General features: G+C 44.6%; 3 protein-coding genes across 4 annotated transcripts in view; all 3 read right to left on the reverse strand.

Annotated features, from left to right (window-relative positions):
- Positions 1-3419, reverse strand: part of MAGEB1 (MAGE family member B1) — a 9193-nt gene extending 5774 nt beyond the window's left edge. Inside the window, exons 1-2 of one of the 2 annotated variants that reach the window (XM_023202970.1) lie at positions 3348-3419; positions 773-875 (exon numbers count right to left, since the gene is read on the reverse strand). The gene's annotated coding sequence lies outside the window, so the exon portion shown is untranslated. The remainder of the gene's footprint in view (positions 1-772; positions 876-3347) is intronic. The other variant, XM_023202971.1, reaches the window with a different exon arrangement.
- Positions 2965-5286, reverse strand: MAGEB4 (MAGE family member B4). The gene has a single exon (XM_023202972.1). It carries the CDS (start codon positions 5016-5018, stop codon positions 3975-3977), a length of 1044 nt encoding a protein of 347 aa, XP_023058740.1. The 5' UTR covers positions 5019-5286; the 3' UTR covers positions 2965-3974.
- Positions 5287-9477: 4191 nt separating this feature from the next.
- On the reverse strand, positions 9478-11099 carry MAGEB3 (MAGE family member B3). The gene has a single exon (XM_023202935.1). The coding sequence runs from the start codon at positions 11043-11045 to the stop codon at positions 10005-10007; it is 1041 nt and encodes a 346-aa protein (XP_023058703.1). The 5' UTR covers positions 11046-11099; the 3' UTR covers positions 9478-10004.
- Between the last annotated feature and the right edge of the window lie 7229 nt (positions 11100-18328).

Raw genomic sequence — 18328 nt, forward strand, 5'->3', positions numbered from 1 at the left:
GCAAGCTCCGCCTCCTGGGTTCACGCCATTCTCCTGCCTCAGCCTCCCGAGTAGCTGGGACTACAGGCGCCCGCCAACACGCCCGGCTAATTTTTTGTATTTTAGTAGAGACGGGGTTTCACCGTGTTAGCCAGGATGGTCTCGATCTCCTGACCTTGTGATCCGCCCGTCTCGGCCTCCCAAAGTGCTGGGATTACAGGCTTGAGCCACCGCACCCGGCAAGGTGGAAATCTTAGCGAGCCACACAGGCCATCCCTGCCTGGGCCTCACAGGCCTGACAGCAGCAGCAGGGGTCTGTGAAAGTCCCTTTTTGGGGAGAGGTCTTCTCATCAGCTCTCAGACTCCTCACCTGACTCTGGTTTCCTCTCCGGGCAGAACTGAAGCGACTCCCTTCCGGCCCCATGCTCCCCATCCTCCCTGAGACCTTCCAGGCGGAAATGAGAGGCATCTTAGGCAGATAGCTATGTCTGATGCCTCAAAACAGGGGATGAATTCTGGGGACTCGTCTGTTGGTGGAGTCCCCTCTTGACACTTAAGAGTCCTACATTGATTCTTGTTAGGGTCTCGGCCTCTTCCTTCTGTAAAACTGAGGCTCCCCCAATTAGACGGAACCCGTCATGTCCCTGAGACTTTCCAGGCAGAAATCAGCCTGCCATCTCCGCCAAGGCTTCCTAGGGCTGACAGCAGAGGGGACTTTGTGAGGCCGTGTGGGTGCTATCCTTAGTTCACATTCAGGTCCTCACCTTGACAAGTGAGCAAACCTGTGACTTACCCTTTGTTTACCTGAACCTGCTCCTCTCACATCAAGGTCCTGTTTTCTGAGAATTTCGAGTCAGAATTCTGGATGATCCTCCTGATCACAGTCCTTTTGCAACCTGCAATAACAGATAGTAAGGAAAGGACTCCATAGAACTCCACAGTTTTGGCTGGGTCCTTCCATCAGTCTTCTTTTATGCTCCTTGCCTTTACATGTATCAGAACCTGGGACTCCTCTGTCTACTGAACTGAGGTCACTCTCCTGAGGGGCTGGATGTACCCTTACATTTTGGAGTGGTTTTCTCCCCACTATTCATTCATGAGTGTTCTCATGTTGGCTTCTGTCTCTTGATCAAACTCTTCCAGGGAAATGTCACATCCCTGCAAAAATTTGACCAGTTTCCTCTTTGCAAACCTTGCAGAGAAGAGGTACTTGTCCCGGAAGTGATGTGACACTAGGAAACTGAAACGGAAGGTGGAGAGCCTCAGACAGATGTTGTGCTCTCAGGGAAAAAAAACATGCTGATCTATTTCTTCACTTCACCAACCAAAGGGTACTTCTAAAAGATTTACTTTCTACAGAAAAGGTGCAGCCAGATGATTTTTGTAATCTTTTGATCTTTCGAAGCTATCTAATTTTGCTTCCGTCAGTGATCATATTGTCACTGAGTACTGTTTCTTTTTCTCTGTAACTCACGTCTGTCAATTATTGTGGTATTCTTCTTGCTCTGGTTATGTATTCCAATCCAGTGTTTGGGGTACAGAGACCTCTTCTTTCTTACCTGAGACACACTTTGGGGTTGTAGAAGAAAATGAATTAAGCAATTCACAGTAAGCTTCAGTTTGGGAGGAGTGGAACAGTGTGGACTCTAGAGGAATTCAGACTAGCAGTCTAGCTCCAGCCCTATCACTTACTAGCTGTGTGAACTTGGGCACATTACCAAACTCGATGAGCCTCAGGCTCTGCATCTGTGAAATGGGCTTGATAAGCCTGGTCTTGTAAGACTGGTGGAATGTGGTGGAAATGTGCAAAGCCCTGGTGTGCATTGAGACTTTAAACAAGGCTTGTTATTACTATGATTATTTCAAGTACAGAAGAAATCATCCACCCTGGTGATTTTTTTCAAGTCCAACAGATAACAAAGAATATACAACTTTCTAAGACATGGAACAACAAATCAGTCCAAAATGCAACTTACACAGAAACTCTAAATAACTTTTCCGTATTAAATCATATTTTGAGTGTGGAGTTGTCTTTCTCATCTGAAAGCAACTCAAACCTTCTAGGGTTTGGTTCAAAGACCAACTCTGGCCTTTCATCCAAACCACTTATTTTCATTCATTTTACCACCATCACAAATCTAGATCTCCCTTAGAATTTGCAAAAACACCTGAAAGGAAAAAAATTCCTTTTAATGGAGTGGGTTCTGGCTGCCCAGCTGGTAGCAGAGTGTTAGCCCAGTGGCTTATGAGTTTCCGGTCTTAAAGGAATATCACCTTTGTTTCTCAGAAACACTCTGGGGACTACGTGCATAAAACACCTAGTTTGTGTACTGGATTCACTTCACTTGCACTGGGACAAGAGCACCGGCCACTTTCAATCCCTGCTTCTAGGCAAAGATTCCCTCTGGTTTTTCCGCAATTTCAAAGTGACTGTTAAAGGCAGTTTTTCATTCCAGTCTCCATCTTTCAAGTCTGAGATCCACCATCTGAGTGTGTGACCCCTGCTCAGTGCACCCCATCTAGGCACTATGCCGGGACATAAAATTACCTCCTATTGCTGTATGGTCGGTTTCCCAAAGTCTCGATTACCTTGCTTAGGATATTTACACTAGATTCCACTGCTGGAAACACCCCCACCTTCTTTCTTATTCCCTCTTTTCACCTGTCTTTAGGTCTTAGGGAGTATCTCATCACCTTCATTATATGATAGCTGCTGTTGGATTCTAAAATTCTATGGGCAGGGATTGGGGTTTTTTTGTTGTTTGTTTTTTTAGTTTATCCGGTACTAGCCAGGAGCCCTCCAAAGAACAGCTGCTCAATTAATATTTGGACGATTAAAGTGTAAGTGACCAGGAAGTCAAATGTATTGCTATTTAATTTCCCCCACATTCTTGAAAAAGCTAAGCCAATCCGGGTACATATACTTCAGTTTTACAAAGAAAGACTAAAAAGAACAAAACAAAGCAAGAATTGACCACATTTTACTTTTTTTCTCTACTTCATGGTCCCACCAACTTTATTGCAAGGTAATTTCCTTTTCACAAATTTCATATCCCAATTCCATATTATCTTGTTCTAGATCACAGGAAAAGACTTAAAAGATTTTTAAATTGTTTTACATAATGCAAAAATTCTCACTCTTCAACCTGTTATATTTTAATAAATGAGTGATTCATGCCATTCACAAACTTAGATTCTGAAACTAAACAAATCTACAATTTAAAAAAAGAACACTGAAAAGCAGGAAAAAGAAAAGATAAATCATTTTACATACAAATATGTTATATATAGTGTTCCCACCAACTCCCCTTTGGCCCTCCATTCATTAGAAAGTTAAGTGTTTTCTTAATCAAAAGTAAAGAATATACCTCAGACTTCACAAGTAGTGGGAGACACTGCTGGACACCACACTGGAACACGCCAGACCCAGTTGCAACACTGTCTCTGGCTCTCTCTCCCTCATCTCTCCAAGTCTTCTCTTAATGGAGGGAAGACAATGGGGACACTGTCATTGACCTTGGCCCAGGCCTCCACATTCTTGAATAATCTAAGCAAACCAGGTATGTAACTTTTAAATTTATGAACAAAAAAAGACTGAACGGAGTAAGGCAAACCACGAATAAAGCAACTTTTACTTTTCTTCTCTTTCTATCTTCAGATTCTACCTATTTTACTGTGGAGTTATTTTAAATTTCTAAGGATAACCTCACTCCCATGCCATGTTATTTTGCTCTGTATCACAAAAATGATCTCAGGATTTTCTATCTGTATTTCAAAAACAAAATTCTTATTACTAAACCAACCTGATAAACAGCAATAAGTGTGTGATGCATGCCATTTCTAAACTTATATTCTGAATCTAAATAAACTTTCTATTTTAAGAAACATCACTAGAAAATACAACAAAGAGATAAATCAACAAGTTATTCATGCATCACAGGAACAGAGAAAGCAACAGGTCTTTCAACCACAAAATGAACAATTTGCCTTAGATCTCACATGGGGTGGGAAGAGCTGCTGGATGTGGCCCTGGAATACGCACTAGTCACGGCCGTAGTGCCACGCCTGGCTGCAACTCTGGGCCGGGCTCCGGTTCTCTCTTCTTCATCTCTCAAAGCCTCTTCATAAAGGAGTGGGAAGTTATTGGGGGTGGTGTCATTCACCTTGGCCAAAAACTCCAGGACTTTCATCTTGCTGGTTTCTGCATAAGCTCTTGGACCCCACAAGAATTGATAGCGTGGGGGATCACTGTTGGGCACCTGTTGGTATTCCAGATATTTTTCCTGCACCAGATCTTGGGTGATGAGCTTCCGGGGTTCCCCAAAGATAAGGTGCCTCTTTCCATCATAGATCCCCAGCATATTCAGGAATTCCCAGATTTCCTCTTCACCGGCACAGTTGCCGTTTAAGAAGATCACACTCAGTAGAGGCATCAGAAGCCCATTTCTCGGAAGGCTCCAGGCACTGCTCTCGTTTCCATCATTGCTGGGGCCCAGCATGCTGACGAGGATGTAGGAGTGAGTGGTGGGGTTGACCTCCTTCAAGGCAAGGCCAAAGACCAGCTCTGTGCGCTGAGAGACTTTCCTGAAGATCTCAGGGAAGTGCTCCTTGTACTTTTTGCTGATGATCTTCAGCATTTCTGCCTTTGTAGTGGGCTCTTTCATTTTATACTTGTACAGCAGGAACTGCACCAACATCTTCGTCTTCCTGGTTAGAGGATCTTTGAGTGATCTCTCAGTGGATGCTGAGGCCTGGGAGGAACTTGCATTTTCCTCATCTTGGCTCTCCTCACCTTCATCAGGTCCAGTGCCTGACATAGCTGCAGCAGCAGGGGTGGTGGGTGGCTCTCTCTGAGGCTTCTGGGGAATGCCCAAAGCAAGGGAGCTGGAGGCAGTATCCCCCAAAACAGATGAGGAAGAGGAAGGAGACTCTTCTTTCTCTGCTGCAGTAGCCTGACCAACCTTGAGATCCTGGGTCTGAGCACGGGTCCGCTGGCGTTTCTCACGGGCACGAAGCTTACTCTTCTGACCCCGAGGCATGATGGCTGTGGTTAGGCACAGCAGGCAGGAGTGTAGGCAGAAGGGCAGTTGATGTGGTTCCTGGAGAAGAGCGAATGAAATCCTGAGAACACCTTCAGCAGGCAGATACTACTTGGCTTTTCAGAAGCCGCCTCTGCAGGATTCCTTGAGAACACTGCTCTAAGTATTCACTGGGCTATTGTTCTTAGTCATTCTGTCCCCTGAGAACTCAGCTGAGGAAGTTACAATGTGCCTTAGGCTGCAGCTTGCCAACCCTGCCTGGGGCTGACTGGGTGACAACAAGCCTCTCAATTGGGCTCTCTGTGTTCTAGCTTGAAGAGGATCCACTCTGATTACCTTTAAAATTATCATGTCAGCTCAGGCAGAGCCTGAGCCTCCCTCTACTGGTGTTGTGAAATTGACTCTTTAGTTTTCTGGGACCCAAATGAGCGAAGTCCAGGAGCCCCTCAACCCACCACCCCTGCCTAGAAGCATTTAGTGCTCTCTCTTTAGGTCCCAAATGTGCACTCAAGATCCTCACCTGGACTCCATGCAGGGTTGTGGGCTGTCTCTTCTGCTGACTGATAACTGCGACTTCAAACCAAGAATTTCACCTTTTCTAGTTCTGACATAAAATGTGCTGGGCATCTAAGAAAAAAAAATTGATAATCTGGACTTTGCTAAATTAAACTTCTGCTCTGCTAAGGATACCACAAAGAGAATAAGATAACTCCCAGGTTGGGAAAAAATTATTTTCAAAAGACATATCTTATAAGGGACTGTTAACCAAAACATACAAAAATTTCTTAAAACTGAACAATAAGAACTAACCAACCCTATGAAAAACGGGCAAAAGATCTAAACAGGCACCTCAACAAATAATACATATGGAAGGCAATACATACATGAAATGATGGTCAACATCACAGGTCATTAGAGACTTGCAAATTAAAACAATAATGTGATACCACTACATACCTATAAGAATGGTCAAAATCAAAAACACTGATAACCCCAAATACGGATGAGGATGTGGAGCAACAGGAGCACACTGTCATTGTTGGTGGACATGCAAAATGGTACAGCCACTTTGGAAGACAGTTTGTAAGTTTCTTACAAAGCTATGCATACTCTTATCATATGATCTAGCAAGTGCACTCCTTGTTATTTAGCCAAATGAGTTGAAAACAGTATGCCCACAAAAAAAAAAAAAAAAAAAAACCTGCACACAAATGTTTATAGTAGCTTTATTCATAATTGCCCAAATTGGGAAGCAACCAATATGTCCTTCAGAAGGAGAGTGAGTAAATTAACAGAATAAAGTATTATTCAGCACTAAAAGGGAATGAACTATCACGCCACAAAGAGACATGGATGAAACTTAGATACATATCACAGAGTGAAAGAAGCCAATTTGAAAAGTCTATACATTGCATAATTCCATCTACATGACACTCTGGAAAAGGCAAAAGTATGGAAACAGTACAAAGTTCAGTGGTTTCCAAGGGTTGGGGAGAGTGAGAGATAAATAGATCAGGCACAGAGAACTTTTAAGGCAGTAAAACAATTCTGGATGATTCTATGGTGGTAAACATACGTCATTTTACATTTTTAAATATTAAAACCCACAGAATGTGCAACATCAGGAATGAATCCTGAACTACAGACATCGGACATCGGGTGATAATGACGTGTCCATGTATTCTCAATTGTAACAAATGTATCACCCTGGCTTGGGAGATTGATAGGAGGGAGGCTGTGTCTGTGGGAGGACAGGATTCCCATGGGACTCTGTGCTTTCTGCTCAGTTTTGCTGTGAACGTAAAACTATTCTAAAAAAGAAGGTCAATTATTTTTAAAAAATTGTAAAAGTGGTGGTGAATCCTCAACCTTACATGCTGCCCTGGCAATTTAAGATTTATGCAGGGGGGTGGACTCTGTTTTCCTCTCTATTCAGAGGTGAGCAGTCCCCTCAGTTCTCACTCGGTTTCCTTGATTTGGCTCCTAGCAGATCCTGGGGCTCCCCTCTTTTTTGACCTGAAGACCTCTCCGTTTAAAAGGCCTGCACCTCCCTGAGATCTGATAGGAGGAAGAGGGTGGCCTTATCTGGCCACAACTGACCGTGATCTCCCAAGAGTGGCAGCTGTGGTAGACAGGTTGAGGTCTTATGATGGATTGTCCCACTCAGGTCCTAACTCAGGATCCTAAATCTGACTCACAGGAAGGCTTAATATTCTTCCCTTTGCTGAGCTGGGATTGCCCATCTCAGAACCAGACCTTCACGTCTCTGTTACTACTGAGGATATGAGGATGCCTCTGTCTGACATTCATGCCTGAATCTCTCAGAGATGACAATAGGGAGGATTCTGTGGGGTCCCCACTGATAGGGGTTTGGTGGTTTCTGCATTCTTCAGGGTACTCACTTTACTCCTGGCACACATTAGGAATCCTTCCTCTATGGACCTGAGTCAGCCAGCCTCAGATCATGGTCTTTACCTTCTTGAGAACTACGGAGTAGAAATCAGGTTCAGCCACATCCTGTCAAGACTATTCGGGTGAGTGCTTCCCTCATTCTTCATTCAGGGTCCTCAGCTTGGTATGTGTCAGAGAATGGGACTCCTCCCTCTACTGACCTGAGATGCAGGAACTCATAAGTCCCTGAGAACCTTGAAGAATAAGTGAGGAGATGCTCAGGCGAAGAACTCTGTCTGGCATGCTCTGCTCAGTCCTCCTATATGAAGGTCTTTATCTTGGCTCTTGTCCCTTAATTAATGACTTCCTGGGAAATGCCACATCCCTAAAAACTCTTTACCAGTTTCCCTACAATAAATCTTGCAGACAATGCATCCCTGTCCCAGGAGTGATGTAAGATAGGGAAGCTGTAACACAAGGCAGAAGCCCAGGGTTAAAAGTCATACCGTCAGAGGAAAAAAAAAAAAAAAACATGTTGATCTATTTCTTCTCTTTACAACCCTCTTATGTATTTCTCTTGGAAAAGATTTAACTTCCTATAAAAAGGGGAACTGTCCAGAATGACAGAATGTGAGCCCATGATCTTTTGAGTTTATCTGACTTTGCATATGTAATCATATTGTCACCAAATATTATCTTTCTCTCCTTAATTCACACCCCTCGACCATTTTGGTAATTTCCTTGCTCTGGTTATGTATTTCAGTCCAGCAAATTGGGCACAGAATCTTTTTATCACTTGATATACATTTGGGAGTAGTGAGAAGAAAAGTGAATAAGGGGACACAGTCAGTCTCAGGTTGGGAGGCATGGAACAGAGTGTGTTTTACACTAACTCAGACTAGGGGTCTTGTCCCAGTCCTGTCACTTACCAGCCATGTGAAATTGGACACATTAATAGACTGTGGGCTTCAGGCTTTTTATCTGTGAAGTGGATTTGATAAGCTCTGTTTTGTAGGACCGGTAAAATGTATACAATGTATGTAAAGTGCTTGAGATGTATTGAGACATAAAATAGTGCCAGTTCTTATTATGATTAATTTGTACCCTGACATTGCAATCTGCTACACTGGGACTTATTTTTCAGTGCAGGAGATGTCAGAGATTATACCATATTCTAGGACAAAGAAAGCCCTATCAGACAAAGTGCTACCTAGAAAGGAAAACTAAATAATATTTCCTCATTACTTGATAGATCATTCAATATTAGTATGAGGTAGACTTCCTCAGTAGATGCAACACAGATTCTAAAATGAGTTTCAAGAACCAAAAACTTCCTCCTCTCACAGCTATCCTTCCATCTAAACCACTTTTATTTTGATTCATTTAACCACCTCTCAAAATCTAGACCTTGCCTAGAGTTTGCCAAATTACACACGAGGTAACCTAATTGAATGTGCTTTTAATGGAACAGGGCAAAGAGTACCAGCACAGTGGCTTCTGGTTCTCCCACCTCCCTTGAGGGTATTACCCTTATTTCTCAGAAACTGGCTGGAGATGATGTACACAAAACACCTAGTGTGTGCTGTGTTTATTTGTACTGGGAGAAGAGCACAGGACACATTCCTACCCTAGGTTCTCCCTGGTTTATCCATGATCCCAAAGTAACTGTTTTAAGAACTGTTTCCTATTCCAAGCTTTGTCTCGCACCTCTGAGAGGCAACTTCTGAGAGCCTGGCCCCTGCTCACCATTCCCACAGCCTCATCCAGCCCACCATGGAGCCTCACTTAGATGAACTCCCATTGAGGGACCTGCATTTTCTTAGGCCCAACACCACCTTGATTAGATAATTCATACTTGACTGTTCTCATGTGGAACTACCTCCCTCCCTTCTTATCATGTATCCTTTTGGTCTTAGAGCGAATATCACCATTTTCCTTAGATGATAGCTGCTTCTCGACCTTATAATTTTAAGGTCAGTTGCCAGGTTTTCTTTTTCTTAGCCCTCCCAGTACTAGCATGGATCCTTCCAAGAGCAGATGCTCAATTAACACTTGGAGAATGAGTGTGTCAGCATGAGGTCTAATTTATTATGATTTAATTCTACATTCTTAAATAAGCCAGACGTATATGGTTATTTATCTTTCATTTTCTTAAAACACAGAGTAAAAGCATTTAGGAAACCAAATATTGACCATCTTATACTTTTTCTCTATTTCTTAATCCCACACATTTTACTGATGGCTTTTTTTAAAAAAACATTTTCAAGGAAATGCTTATTCTAATTCCAAGTTACCTTGCACCAGATCACTAAATAAGACAGAACTTTTCTCAATCTGTTTTACGAAACAGCAAAATTTTTACTCTTAAACAACAAATATGACCAATAGCAATCCTAAATTTAGATTACAATGATAAATAAAAGGAAAATTTGAAAAGTATGCCCCAAAATACAGATAAATCTTCAAATTATTCATTTAGAACAGAAACAAAAAGGTATTATACAGTGTGTTCCCTCCAGTAACACCCAGTCCTTCACTCCTTGGAACAGTGACTGCCCTCTTTAACTACAAAATGAAAAATTTGCTTCAACTTCACTAGGCGTGGGAAGAGCTGCTAGCCTTGACCTTGGAACATTTTCTGCCCATAGCACTACTGCCATCATTGAACGTAGCTGCAGCTTGGACTCTTTCTTCCTCATCTCTCAAAGCCTCTTCATACCAGAAGTGGAACGCACTGGGGACAGTTTGATTGATCTTGGCCCAAAACTCCAGTACCTTCATCTTGCTGGTTTCAGCATGGGCTCTTGGACCCCACAGGAATTCATAGCGTGCAGGATTACTGTTGGGCACTTGTCGGTACTCCAGGTATTTCAGCTTCACCAAATCTTGGGTGATGAGCTTTCTGGGCTCCCCAAATATGAAGTGTTTCTTCCCATCATATATTCTCATCTTATTCAGGAATTCCCAGATCTTCTCCTCAGTGGCACAGTTGCCCTTCATGAAGATCACGCCCAGGAGATTCAGCAGGAGACCTGTCTTGGGAAACCCCCTCCCACGAGTCACCGTCCCATTGTTAGGGAGATCCATTTTGCTGACAAGGACATAGGAGTCCTTGGTAGAATCAACTTTCTTTAAATCAACACCAAATACCACCTCCATGTTGAAAGAAGCTTTTTTAAGAATCTCAGGGAAGTGATTCTCATGCCTTTTTTGGACAATTTTTAGCATATCTGCTTTCATAATGGGCTTTTTCATTTTGTACATTTCCATCAGGAATTGCACCAACATATTTGTCTTAATGGTTAGAGGGTCTGTGCGAGATCGCACAGTGGAGGATAGACCCTGAGAGAAGCTTTGCTTTTTCTCAATTTTACTGTTGGCTCCCTTGTATGACTTTTTGTGGTAAACATCTACAGATGTAGTGGTGGATAGTGCTCTCTGAGGCTTCTTGAGAACACTACCTGACCTACCAGCAGACTTTTTCGGGATAGTAGCCCCCAAAATAAGAGGAGATGAAAAAGATACTTTTTTCTTCTGAGTTGCAGTGATCTGAGCACCCTGGTGACCCTGGATCTGACCACAGGTCTGCTGGCATTTCTCACGTGCACGGAGCGTATTCTTCTGACCCCGAGGCATGATGGCTGTGAACAGGAACAGCAGGCAGGAGTGTCAGCAGAAGAGCAGGTGACACAGGCACCTGGAGGAGAGAGAGAAAGAGAGGGTATGAGAGCCTTCAGCAGAGAGGTACCACTTTGGATTTAAAAGAAGACCGCCTCTGCAGTTTTTCTGTGAGAGCACTGCTCTAGAAACCCAGAGGGCTTCTGTTCTGAACAGTTTGTCCTCTGAGAACCCTGTGAAAGTAATTAAAGTGTGCCTTAGGCCACAGCCTGCCAGCCCTGTTCTGTGTATACTGGGACTGAGAGCAGCCATGACATGTCTAGTCCTTGTGGATTTCCTTTTACTCTGGGGTAGGAGGTTTCTCTCAGTTCACATTCAGGACCATCATAAAAACTGTCAGGGCTGGGTCCCCTCCCCTGTGCTGCACTAAATTTGACACCTCCAACAAATGTCCTCATCTCCTTGGGACCACCTAAGAGGAGGTGAAGGAATGTCTCAGCCTCACCACCCCTGACAGGAGGAACTAGGTGCTAAGAGCACTGTGGAGACCTACCCTTTCCTGGGCTTATTGGGGTTCTGACACCTCATTCATAGTCCTCATCTTGTCTCTAGATAGGACCTAGGACAGCTGCCTCTGCTGATCTGATGCCCCTCACTTTAGATAAAGGCCCTCAGCAACCTAATGCCATTAAAAGAAGATGAGTTCACATATACCTGACCTCCTTACCCAGCCTCCTCAGGGCTGCAGGTGGGGAGTGGGGGACTCTTTGTTGTCTCTTCTTTATGTGGGAAGAGTGATATCACTAGTCCTCATTCAGGGTCCTCACTGTGACCCCTGTAAGGCTCTGGGTCTCCTCCCTCTTCCGTCTGCAGAACTGGGGCATGTAATTAGTTCAACCTTTCTGGCACTCCCTAGGCAGTAAGGGGGGCTGATGTTATTCCAAGGCTTCCCGGAGCTGAGAGAAGAAGCATAATTTGTGGGACTCTACTTTTTAGAGACAGTGTTCCCTTTAGCTTTCGCTCAGGTCTCTGATCTTGACTCCTAGTAGGATGTGGGACACTTCCCTCCATTAACCTAAGTCCTCCAGCCTCAGAACAAGGACCTAGACAGGGAAGTCAGGGACCCTTCCCCTATGAATACCTTTGTCTGGAACTTGCAAAATGAGTGCAGGGACGTTGTTTGTGTTGACACCTCTATTGCAGGGAGATTCCTTCATTAGCACTCAGGGCCCTCACCTTGACTCCAGTTAGGATCCAAGTCTCTCTTCCACCTGCGGAACTGGCCCTACTTTCTTAGACCAAGGCCCTTCCCTCCCTGAGACTTTCCAGGCAGACATCTGTCAGACAGCTTTCAAGGTATTCCCAGGAAAGACTTCAGGGGCAGGACTTAGTGTGGCCCTCTTTGTTATAGGTTGGGGGATGGTGGTCCCTTTCGTCCACATTCAGGGTCTTGACCTTGACTCCAGAACAGTCCAAGGAATTCACCCTCTGCCGAAGGGATACCGTGCCCCTCAACTCCAGATCCTCCCCTTCAAAGCACTTCCAAGGAGGTGAGGATGAGCTTTATCTGTTCACAGCTTCCTGGGGTCTGATGACTGACAACAGGGGTGGAACTCTATGGTACTTCACTGTTTTGGAGTCACCAGTCCCTAGATTCTCATTCAGGGTCTTCACCTTGGTATCTTATCACAGCCTGAAATTTCTCCCTCTACTGACCTGAGTTCGCTAACCTCCAAACAAAACCCTCCCTGAATACTTCCCTCCCTGGATGGGGAAGTCAGGGCCCCCGCTTACGACTACCCCTATCTGAAGCCTTCTAAACTGGCTAGCAGCAGTGAAACCCTGTCTGAAAAAAAATATAAATAAATAAAAAAGACAAGGACCACTGGTGCTAACCAGGGGAATGCTAATCAGTAGGGCTGCTGCTGCTCTCTGTTGACGCCCCTCCTGGGAAGAGATCCCATCCTTTAGCACTCGGAGACTTCACCTTGGCTCCAGTTAGGGTCCAGGTCCTCTCCAACCGAATAACTGGGGCTGCTCCCTTAGTGAAAGGCCCTCCCTCTGGGAGCCTTTCCAGACAGAACTCAACCAGGGCCTCCCAGGGTCAACCACAAGGGTGAGAGTTTGTGGGTCCCCCTTTGTAATGGGCAGGGAGTGGTCCCTTCAGTCCCTGCTCAGGGTTCTTACCTTTACTCCAGATCAGTACTAAGAATTCACGCTAGGCTTCGGACCTGACTGAAACTATTGCACCTGTCAGGCCAACAGCCTCACTTTCAAGGCAGAAGTGAGGATGAGCCACGTCCCGCTCCGGGTCTCCCAGGGCTGACAGCAGGGGGTGAGACGCTGGGACCCTGCTGTTCTGGAGTCAGTGGTCCCTAGGTCCTTATTCAGGGTTCTTATCTTGATACTAAGCGGAGCAGAGTAACACCTCTACTGAGTGAAGTCAGCCAACCTCCAAAATCCTCCCCTCCCATAGTCCCTAGAGGGGAAGTCTAGGCATGTTATCGGGCCATGTCCTGGGGCTTCAAAGACCTGAAAACAGGGTTAGGGATTTTGGTGGGCCCCTCTTTTGGAGAGAGGTTCCCTGGTTAGCACCAGTGGGCCTCTTTTTTTTTTTTTTTCTTTTGAGACAGGGCCTCACTCTGTCTTCCAGGCTGGAGTGCAGCCCGGCCATCTTGGCTTACCACAAGCTCCGTCTCCCAGTCCTCGAACTCCTGTGCTCAAGCGATGTGGTTGTCTTCGTCCTCCCAAAATGTTGGGATTACAAGCGTGAGCCAGAGCCCTGCCTTAAAAAAAAAAGTTTCTATTTATTTATTTATATATGTATTTATTTTGAGACGGAGTCTCGCTCTGTCACTCGGCGGGAGCGCAGTGGCGCCATCTCTGCTCACCGCAACCTCCGCCTCCCGCGTTCAAGCGATTCTCCTGCCCCCACCTCCCGAATAGCTGGGACTACAGGCGCCCGCCCCCACGCCCGGGTAATTTGCGACAGTGTCGCTCTCTGTCGCCCAGGCTAAAGCGCAGTGGCGTGACCTCGGCTCACTGCGGCCTCGACTCCTAGGGCTTAAGCAATCCTCCCACCTCAACCTCCCAGGTGACTGGGACTACAGGGGTGCTCCACTGCTGCCTGGCTAATTTTTTTTTTCTTTTTTTTGCAGAGACAGGTTTTTGCCATGCTACCCTGGCTGGTTTCCAACTCCTAGGCTCAAACAGTTCACTCACCTCGGCCTCCCAATGTGCTGGTATTACAGGCGTGAGAAACCGCACGGGCTTTGTCTTCATCCTGACTCTAGTTAGGGCCAAGACACCTCTGAAGAACTGAGGCTGCCCAGTTAGACAAAGCCTTCCCCTCCCTGAGACCCTCCGGGCTGAAATGAGAGGCAAGCCAGTTTTATAGCTCTGCCTGGGGTTTTCCAGGGTTAAAAACATGAATTGGGCTCCGTGAAGTCCCCTCATTTGTGGGTTTAGTTTTCCCTTTTTTACTCACTCAAGAACCTCACTTCGCTGCTGGCCAGTCCTGGGACTCCACCTTCCGTTCCATGAATCCTGTTCAGATCAAGGTCCTCTGAGATCTAGGCTGAAGTTTGGATGAGCCACATTAGGCCAGGGATATTTGGGTCCTGAGAGAGCAGACAGCGGAGTCAGGTTTCTATGGGACATCACTGTTCTGGCTCCTCCTGTTCTTCATTCAAGGTCCTCCCTGATATCTGCCAGACCCTGGATCCTCCCTCTGGTTAACTGAGGTCACCTTAGGTCAAAACTGTCACTTCGCTGAGAACTCCGAAGGGTAAAAGAGAGGATGCTCAGTCTGATTGTACTGCCTGGGGCATTCTAGGCCTGATAACAGGTTTGGGTAGATCGAGGAAGGCCCCGTTATCTTTTGGTGTGGTTGTCTTTCCAGTATTTATTTATGGGTGTCCTCCTTATTTTCTCTTGCCTCTCTGAATGAAGGCTTCCTGGGAAATGCCATATCCCTGCAAACTCTTGGACGATGTTCCTACTGCAAACCTTGCAAGTCTGTGCCCCAGGGCTAATGTGAGGTAAAGAAACTATAACACAAAGCAGGGAGTCCAGGGTAGGTGGTGGTTTGTCAGAGAAAAATGGTGCTGATTTACTCTTTTCAATAGCCAGCATTAGCCTCTTATGTGACTTCTGTTTTAATTGATTTACTTCTTAAGGGGAAGGAGCTGTTCAGGATGATTGTGTGGTCCCTGATTTTGAGGTTATCTGACTGTGCATATGTAGATGATCATATTGTCACTGAATAATATCTCTTTCTCCTCTTTATTCATAGCTTTCATTTATTTTGATATTCTTTATTGCTTTGGCTATGTATTCCAATCCAATTCATTGGGCACAGAATCCTTCTTTTTAACCCATGAGATATATTTGGAAGTATTGAGAAGAAAAGTGAATTAAGGAACACAAAGTCTGCTCCAGGCAGAGAGGAATAGAATGAAGAGTGTGGGCTCTAGAAGAATTCAGAACAGGAGTCTAGTCCCAGACCTGTCACTTATTCACCCTGTGAACTTGAGCATATTACCAAACTCCAAACAAAGAAATTATAATCAAACAAAATGCTGCTTAGCAAGGACAATTATGCAATTTATAAAGTGTTTGTGGAAGAGCCTTCCCCAATTGGATACAACTCAAGTCTCAAAAGTTTTGTCAATGACCAATATTTTTTTCTAACTCCTAGACACCCTTCTATGTTAACCACCCCTGTTTTGAATTTTATTATTTATTTTTTGAGATGGAGTCTCAGTCTGTCACCCAGGCTGGAATGCAGAGGCACTATCTCAGCTCACTGCAACCTCCGCCTCCGGGCTCAAGTGATTCTCCTGCTTCAGCCTCCCTAGTAGCTGGGATTACATGTGTCCACCACCACGCCCAGCTAATTTTTGTATTTTTAGTAGAGACAGGGTTTCACCATGTTGACCAGACTGGTCGTGAACTGATCTCAAGAGATCCACCTGCCTTGCCTCCCAAAGTGCTGGGATTACAGGCATGAGCCACCATGCCTGGCCACACCGCTGTTGAATGTCCTTTTAATAGAGCGGGCTCTTGATTCTCCAACCCAGGACAAAGAGTGCCAGCACAGTGGCTTCTGGGCATCTTACCTCCCCTGAAGCTGTTATCTTTCTTATTTTTCAGAAACTCACTAGAGATGATGTACATAGAACACCTAGGTTGTGCACTGTATTAGACTGTGCTGGGATAGGGACATAGAACACTTTTCACATCTATCCTAGGTAGGGGTTCTCTCTGGTTTTCCCACAACAGGAAAGTAAATGTTAGGGACAGTTTCCCATTCCAGGCTTAGTCTCTCAACACTGAAATGCACCAACTGCATAAAGCACCTAGGTTTGTGCACTGCGACTGTGTTCTCCTGCACTGGGACAAGAGCACAGGACACATTCCATCCCTGCCCCAGGTTCAGATTCTCTCTGGTTTATCCATGAGCACAAAATAGCTGTTAAGAACTACTTCCCATTCCAGGCTTTGTCTCACACCTCTGAGAGGCACCATCTGAGGGCCTGGCCCCTCCCACAGCCTCATCTAGCCCACTACCTAGTTTCCCTTAAAATTACCTCCCACGGGGGGACTTGAGGTTTCCTAACACTCCAAACTGCCTTGCTTCAGGGCGTTTACAATTGATTGCTCTCATCTCAAACCTCCTCTGTTCCTCATTCCTCCTTTGTACTTGTTCTGTAAGGCTTAGAGAGCACCTCATCATTTTTTTTTTTTTTTATGACAGCTGCTCCTAGACTCTAAAATTAAATGGACAAGAAATTGATTTGTTTTGGGGAAAACATTCCCAGTACTAACATGAAGACTTCCAAAGAGCTGATGCTCAATTAATGATTAAGGAATAAACAAGAGAGTGAGTATGAAGTCCAATAAATTCAGATTTCATATCTCCTACATTCTTTAATAATCTAAGCAAATCCTGATACAAAACTCTTAATTTTATAAGAAGAAAGACTAAAAGGAATTAGGCAAACCAAGAATAGACAACCTTTAAAAAAATATTTTTTGATCTCAACAATTTTTAATACAATGTTCAATCACATTTCCAAGAATAATCACTACTCAAGAAAAATCACCATTTGTATCACATTTCTCCAAAGCAGACATAAAAATGTCCAATAGCAGGCCAGGCGCGGTGGCTCAAGCCTGTAATCCCAGCACTTTGGGAGGCCGAGACGGGCGGATCACGAGGTCAGGAGATCGAGACTATCCTGGCTAACATGGTGAAACCCTGTCTCTATTAAAAAAATACAAAAAGTTAGCCGGGCGTGGTGGCGGGCGCCTGTAGTCCCAGCTACTCTGGAGGCTGAGCCAGGAGAATGGCCTGAACCTGGGAGGCGGAGCTTGCAGTGAGCCGCAATCGTGCCACTGCACTCCAGCCTGGGCGACAGAGCAAGACTCCTTCTCAAAAAAAAAAAAAAAAAAATGTCCAATAGCTATACAAAGATGTGCTCAACATCACTAACCATCAGGGAAATGCAAATTAAAACCACAGTGAGATATCGCCTCATACAAGTTAGGAAGGCTATTATAAAAAAAATTAAATAAAACAAAAGCAACAGAACAAAAACCCACTAGAGATGAGTGTTGGCAAGAGTGTACAGAAAATGGAACCCTTCTATACTATTGGTGGGAATGCATATTGGTACAACCATTATGGAATACAGTACGAGCTTTCTCAAAAATTAAAAATGGACTACCATATGACCCAGCAATCTCTCTTCTGAGCACAAGGAAATGAAATCATCACCTCCTATAGATATTTGTGCTCCCATGTTCACTGCAGTATTATTCTCAATGACCAAGATGTGGAAACAACAAAAGTGTTTATCAATGGATGAATGGATAAAGTAATTGTGGTATATATGTACCATGAAACAGAAAACCAAATACTGTATGTTCTTTGTGGGAGTTGAACATTGAGTACACATGGACACAAAGAAGGGAACAACAAACACTGGGGCCTACTTGAGGGTGGAAGGTGGAAGGAGGGTGAGGATGAAAAAACTGCCTATTGTGCACTATGCTTATTACCTGGGTGATGAAATAATCTGTACCCCAGACTCCCACGACATGCAATTGCTTACATAACAACCTGCACATGTACCCCTGAAACTAAGATAAAATTTTAAAAAATGTTATTTAGCCTCGAAAAAGAGATTCTGCCATTGCAACAACACAGATGAACTTGAGGGATGTTATGCTGAGTGAAATAAACCAGACACAGAAAGAAAAATGCTACATGCTATTAATCTCTCTTATATGTAGAC

Source organism: Piliocolobus tephrosceles, chromosome 12 (assembly GCF_002776525.5).
Source record: "Piliocolobus tephrosceles isolate RC106 chromosome 12, ASM277652v3, whole genome shotgun sequence".
Taxonomy (NCBI): Eukaryota; Metazoa; Chordata; class Mammalia; order Primates; family Cercopithecidae; genus Piliocolobus; species Piliocolobus tephrosceles.